We start from the raw sequence: 6,905 nt of genomic DNA on the forward strand, positions 1-6,905 counted from the left end.
TAATACTTGGTCAAAAACTTTATATAATTTGAAAACAGTAGCGGACTCTTGCGGCCATATGGATTTGAAAACAAACGGATGAAGCCATTAAGGTAACTACTACTTTTCTCATGCACTAGCTAACAAAAGAACTAGTGTGGCAATATATATAAAAACTTGAAAAAAAATTATGAAATGAGAGTTTAAAAATTTAAACGGTTGAAAAAGATCTTAATTATCAATTTTTTGAAAATATAAAATTTGAACTTCTTGGAAAACCATGAAAGCATGTGATAATAACATTTAATATGTCGGCAATTTTACAGCGCTTTTAGTTACATGGGCTTATTAATTTATTATTATATGCACTCCAAACATTAATCATAAACTTGGTACTTGTAACAGCTACAGAGTATAAATTCACTAAGCTATAAGTGCCCCTTTGGTAAGTTTAACATCGTGATAAATACAATTGTTACTGGCTACACCATTGTAATGGCCGCGTACGGCTTTATATTGAGGCCCTATCGAAGGAAAAATGAAGAGTAGAATTTAAAGAGTAGAATTTTTTTTTCACCTTAGCCAACGAGATAAGAGGTTTTTATTATAGAAACTTTTGTTTAATTACTCTAATATACTCCTTAAAATTTTCTTTTATCGCAAATACGCCGGGGACACCAAAAATGGTGTGATCAAAGCATTTTAATCTACATCTTCCTATTCAAATATTCTAAAGGAGCCTTAAAACTTTTAAATGGAACGGCCTCACGCCTGCGCGCATTCTCTTTTAAATAGTGGACTTACTAATAAAACAAAACACTCTATGACGTTGCACCCCATAAACCTACTAACTCGTTAATAGCTACTACCTGGTAAATACTAAGTGCAATAGCAATAAAGAAACAGTAAGAATACTATGCTACGCAAAATAAGAAGTTGTTAACTCCTGACTCGATATGGTGATATGTACTCAACCTTACTGGATTAGAGGCCAGATTTCCAGCAAAGAAAACAATGTTTCTTCTATGCAACTTGAAAAAGCTTTTTTTCAAGTTAAAAGAAAAGAGAAGGATTAAATATAAATGAAAGTAAAACCTATTTTTAAGATATAAGAAATGAAGATAAGGATTAAATATAAATGAAAGTAAAACCTATTTTTAAGATATAAGAAATGAAGATAGAGGAAAAGCGAGTTAAGTTGGCCAAAAATAAACTTAATAGTTAGGAGTAAATTTTTAGGAAAAATTGTCGTATAATGTAAAGCATTTTATCTGTAAACATGTAGAACTTATGTGATAGCCTTTTGTACTCTTATAAGAGTTTTAAAATATGAAAGAAACAAGTAACGCAATTTTAAACAATAAATTAAGTTGTTTAAAACCCAATGTAGAAGCAGTCGCTTTATAACTTATTAATGTGTGTACAACCCCCTTAATAAGGTATGATAAAGCGCGCCTTATTTTCCTTTTAACCATAAACGCAATAACAATGGAAAAAAGTAAATTTACATTTCTTTCTTAGCGGAGTGCGACGGGGGTCTACCAAAGTCAACATTAGGAACAGTGGAAATGTGCCAGCAAGGAATAAAACCCTAAAAATAAGTATTGTAACGATAACTCAGTTTTAATAATAATTATAAAAGTTATACATTTATATATACGATATTGAGAGGACTTAAAGGTTTTAAAGGTAATGAACGGCACAAGACTGTTATTTTTTACTACGAGCCCTCCACTAAAGGTTGTCTTTCCCTTAAGCTAATAATGCAGTATCGGCTGCTGAGAAGTGGCATAAAGTCGTGAAGCAGAGTCAAAATAAATTGTAACGTTTTTTTTGATAACTGATTTAGTTTAATAAGACCGATAACATAAGGGTAGGTAGCTTCCCTATAAATATGTTAAAAAAACCTGAGTATATAGAGAAAGAGAAACTCGAAACTCGACCTATGTTTATTTATATACGGTGTGCTCTTCGTTGTGGTATTATCTACCTTGCCTTGATGACCTTAACAGGGGCCCCTACTATTTCCTTTCGCAAATAAATGTGATTTCATGCCAACGGCAAAGAAATTATACTTGCCACGTGGCAAGTACGTATGAACCATCTGCATTATCATTACGTCCACAACTTCCACTTTTTAACGAAGCACTCAGAGCTTAACGAGTGGCCCTGAGAACAATTTAATTATGGCTTTAGAGATGTGTAGTTTAACACAGTTTTGACCCGAGTCTTCTACCTCGTGCTAATAACCCTTAAGTAGCTCTTATAACCCCAAAGTTTAAAAAGAGTAAAGAAAAGCTTCAACTGAGGCTAAGTTGAGTCTAATAGCTACAGACGTAATGCTAATTTTGATATAAGGATCACAAACTTAAAAAAGAATTCCACGATATTAGTCAATTGCAAAAACATAAGAATTTTAAGCTTAACCAAGGAGTTAGATTGCACGTACAAGGGACCTACGAGATACACCCATGTCTAACCCAGGAGCATCAAACTATATTTACTTTCTTCCATGAAAGTTTAGAACGTTTTTTCATAAACCATTTACTAAAATATGCACCGCCCATCAATCCACCTGAAAACCATTGAAAGCACAAGGCTTTTAAAACCGCCATCAATAATATTGCAGTGGAGAAGATAATTATATGGGGGGATATACTCTCTAGATTACTCTTCTAACAAACTGGATTATTCTGACCTCCTTTACCCAGTTTTGTTGGGAACACTCGTTGAACTACTGCATGATTGAGGAACATGGTGAAAAGAGGTGATAAATTGCGTTAGAGATATAATACTACTCATTGGGCATTTAGAATCTTTTAAAAGGTATATCATTATTAAAAAAAAAAATTAAGGATGTGACTTCGAGGTGAAGCCCTTTGAGGAAGGCATGATGTTAGGAATCAGCTTTCAAAACTTGTCTGTCATGTTAATTTTTTTGCAAATTATTTAGGTTTTTAGCTTCGTAACTTGACTGAGGTACTACATTAAAACGCCGAAATCCTTATTCGATTACTACGATTACCTCTCAAATTACTAACCATATTTTTAAGAATCATATATTTACAAAGAAGTCTGTTCCAAGAAAATGGAATTACGTTATCATTGTAATTCACTGTAGCTAGTATTTTCAGACTCAAGTTTAACTCCTAGCTTTAAGTTTTAAGTTCTGTTCTTTAACTATCCGATTATGATAATTTGCACAGATTATTTTTTCCATACCTTCTACACGGCATACAAGACAAGACTTTCTGAACCAAACGGGGTTTAAAAAATTCTATATAATAGAACGCTGCTCCCGCACATTTATAATTTCCGCAATTTAACTGTTAATCGTTAATCTGTTATCTCTTATCTTTTTATAACTGATCCTTCTCCTACGAACTTAGTGTTTGAAATTAGTTACTTTGTTCTAAGGTCAAATTTTTACTCTATAAAAAACTGTTATTTGACTAAAGTTGCTTCATTTCATTTCAATTTAAACTTTATGCCTATAACTATTTTTCTAAGCGTTTTTCATATCGTAGAATACTATGATAAATTAATAATAACATAAAGTAACTTGACATACATCTTGATTAAGGCCTATATCAGCCAAGCTGCCCAGTAGGAGTGAAGTGCATAGTATAGATCATTAAATCGCGAGGCAAATGTATATGTAATAAGGTGCTATTTGGTATAGTAAATTTTAGTTAAAAAGTTTGGAAGCTTTAGCTGCATATAGTATAAGTCCTCAATTTACTTATTTATCGATATTTAAGTTATTAACTATATATTTTTTCATATTTAATGTATACATTGATATGAATAAGATACCTAATCTTTGATTAAAATATATAAAAGTTTTATAGTTTACTAAAGCCAAAAATATACTTTTTTAAAAAAATGTTGCTTGCTCCGAGTCAGCATACATTTCGCGATGCTTCTAAATTATATAAAAACTTATTAAGTCAACTATTTTTTTTTATTACTTATGGCTCTGAACAACTTGATGCTTTTAAGGAGAAAGGTTTTTATGAAGCCACATGTTAATAGCGAGAACTTACACAAGTTCATTGATTGACTTTTTAATAGGAGACTCCACATATTAATAACAGTAAGGCCAAACGCCTATTTCTAATAATTTCCTTAATGATCTTCAACAAACTTATTTAACATAAACAGAAGCTTATTTCAAAAAGACTGCAGTTTAAGGCGTAAAAGAAAGCTTTTTACTTTCCGTAAAGTGCCAAAAGTAATATTTTGTATATAACTGACGATTTTTTTTTCATTCGTATAAAAACTTTTCCATTAAAAAAAAAAGGTTAAATAATTCTAACAGCATCAAAACTCATATCACATTACACCAATATACTGCTGTAATGGCCTTAAGATGTATCTTTTTATGCGAAAATTTGCTCATTTCTAAGTAGAATAAGGCAAGAACTCATCATTAAAATAAATATTCGTCCCTTAATTGCCCCTAAAATATATTTTACTAGTAGCCACGAACATTATAGGTCACAAAGGAGAGATGGATAAGCCACTTCGCGTATTAAAAATATTACTAAATAATTTGTTTTAACTAAACGAGTATTCACTACACTACTTAATTCTTATATAACATATGTTTTTGAATATTATTTTTAAATAAGTAGACATAAATGTAAGCATGCATACTAATGAATATAAAAATATAATCAAAATTGTTCGTTTAAACGAAAACATGGTATAACAATATCACACTAACTGCCCATGGCAGTCAAAAAACGAACAAGCTCAGTTGTATAAACAAACTTCCTCCCTTCCTCCTTCCCTTAACCTTTCGGGTTTCAAAATTTGGACAAGTTTATATTTATCCCCGCACTTCCATTGATCTTTAAATGTTAATTTTTTTAAAATTAAAAGCGTATTATAAGATATTTTTATAAATAGAAGGGTCTAAAAAAATAAGCAAGCAACAAGTTATAGTATTGTGGAGGAAGGAAGGAAGTTTACGGTACTACCGAGCCAATGTTTATAAATTGCGTGGTAAAAACGTTAATTTTCTCTGCGTAGTCATACCATGCTGGGATCTGCAGTGTTTACCAAAGCTATAGTTTTTGAAGTAAAGTTTCCTTTGATGAGGGAAGCTGTTTTATAAAGTAATTTAATATATAGGAAAAGTACTGCGCTATTCTCACTAGTTTTCCATACAGAATATAACAAAAAACCCACCGGCCTGCCCTTTGCGTACCTCTTGCGACTCCCCCGTCGTGCGAAGAAAACCAAAAATGATCAGCACCACTAAAGCGAGAAAGGGAGCCATTGAAATATGGATAACGTTTGCTTACAAACTCGACACTCTGCAAAAGTAAAACGAGATTAAAACTTTACTGAAGTTGAGAACCGGAAAGAAAACAACTCAAATGCTATACTCAATTGCTATTTCACTCCATTATCACTGCACTGCTTGGCCAGCGAAATTATATATTTAAACTTCAAAACACTGACGTACGTGAAAAGAAATTGCTTATAAATACGAGCGCGTGCTGACTGTGACAAATTAGCTCTTGACGAAAGTACTAATAGATGACATAAAGCTTATTCTCACAAATTCAACATACAAGATTATAAAGTAGCCTATATGTGAACATGGATTACTAGTATATAAATTCTTTCTAGGTTAAAAAGTTCTTTTTAAATAATTTAAGTACAAATATAATCGAAGTAACCAGATATGCTAAATAGTTTTCAACACCCACTTAAATTAGTATAATTTATACAATTAAATTCACTTTATAAAAATACTGGGCAGACAGCTTCCTTCCTAAAATATTCTTTATCTTTTTAGGTTGAGGAAGAGGTGGTAAATTCCATTTTGCTGGTAAAATAAATATTACAGTGCAGTAAAAGTAATTAAAATGATTAATACCTGCACACAACTTAACGGGAATAAAAAATATTACACTTTTATTAGGATCCACCGTTCTTAATAGACTTTTATTAATTTGCGAGATAAAATACTTTTCAACACCGTAACTACAAAAAAAATCTTTAGTAAGGTAAAGGATATATGTATTTATATAGCGAAAAGTCGACCCTTTATTATGACCCGAGTCCACTCCGCACTGTGAACTTTTTATATACAAGGGATGGCCTTACAGTTTTTTTTATATATTAAGCTAACAAAGCAAACGCCTTCTTGTGTTAAAACGAACCATTCTTTAGAGTGTAACCCTCTAAATCGTAAGCAAAAATTCTTAAAGTCTTCTCCATTTCAAGCATTTTTTTTTGGAGCCAAACATCTAGAAGTCTGAGAAGGAAAAGAAGAAAAGAAATTTAAAGTTGTCCATTTTGTATATTATGTTACATTACTTTGCATCTCCAGATTTTGAAAAATGAATTTCACAAAAATTACTTCTTCCTAATAAGTTTCAAAGCTCATCGTTAGAGAGTTAGACTAAAAATAAAGCCTTACTTTGTTGAAGAAGGGTAGCTACTATAATAAAAACAGTTAACAAAGCAAAAATTCTACAATAACTAATCCTATTTAATAAAACTAAATTTAAAGCCTTGCTGGGGAAAGAAATGACGCTCCTCATATCTAAATAGGAAAATAATCACTAAAGCCACTACGACCAGAGATAGATTGACAATTGAGGACCCGAGAAAGGGGGGGGGTTTACAGTGTATACAGTTGCTTTATTCTATTTTTTTTTTAGTTAACTTTGGATGTGCAGACTATCGAATAAATCAATTCAGAGTTTTTGTATTTACGATAAACCTATGTTATACTCTTTGTTTATCTATGAGATATAGTTCTTGAAAAACACCAAGCTTGTAAAATGACCACTAGTATAAATGAATTTTTAACAAAAAAATGAAAAGTCAAGGTGTTTAATTTATATATATTTGTTATATAATACGTGCACTGAATGATTAGAAAAAAAAAATGGTGCTTATTA

The 6,905-nt window shown here is 31.3% G+C and overlaps 1 protein-coding gene across 1 annotated transcript; it reads right to left on the reverse strand.

Annotated features, from left to right (window-relative positions):
* Positions 1–725: 725 nt before the first annotated feature.
* Positions 726–6,465, reverse strand: LOC135119672 (uncharacterized). Its single transcript, XM_064044076.1, has 10 exons — positions 6,419–6,465; positions 6,316–6,364; positions 6,159–6,253; positions 6,040–6,097; positions 5,873–5,979; positions 5,736–5,821; positions 5,195–5,303; positions 5,023–5,090; positions 1,488–1,570; positions 726–1,020 (listed from the first exon to the last, which is right to left on the reverse strand). The coding sequence occupies exons 3-10, from the start codon at positions 6,223–6,225 to the stop codon at positions 894–896; spliced, it is 705 nt and encodes a 234-aa protein (XP_063900146.1). The 5' UTR covers positions 6,226–6,253; positions 6,316–6,364; positions 6,419–6,465; the 3' UTR covers positions 726–893.
* Positions 6,466–6,905: the final 440 nt, after the last annotated feature.

Source organism: Zophobas morio, unplaced genomic scaffold, assembly GCF_036711695.1.
Source record: "Zophobas morio isolate AGI-343-1 ecotype UQ-CSIRO unplaced genomic scaffold, CSIRO_AGI_Zmor_V1 ptg000277l, whole genome shotgun sequence".
In the NCBI taxonomy this organism is placed as follows: domain Eukaryota; kingdom Metazoa; phylum Arthropoda; class Insecta; order Coleoptera; family Tenebrionidae; genus Zophobas; species Zophobas morio.

Bases quoted from the DNA above. Each gene is read 5' to 3' on its own strand.
- LOC135119672 (XM_064044076.1), bottom strand. From the start codon at position 6,225: ATGCTTGAAATGGAGAAGACTTTAAGAATTTTTGCTTACGATTTAGAG. The intron at 6,098-6,158 runs GTTCGTTTTAAC...AAAAACTGTAAG, and splicing joins GGGTTACACTCTAAAGAATG to GCCATCCCTTGTATATAAAA. The intron at 5,980-6,039 runs GTCGACTTTTCG...TTTTTTTTGTAG, and splicing joins GACTCGGGTCATAATAAAGG to TTACGGTGTTGAAAAGTATT.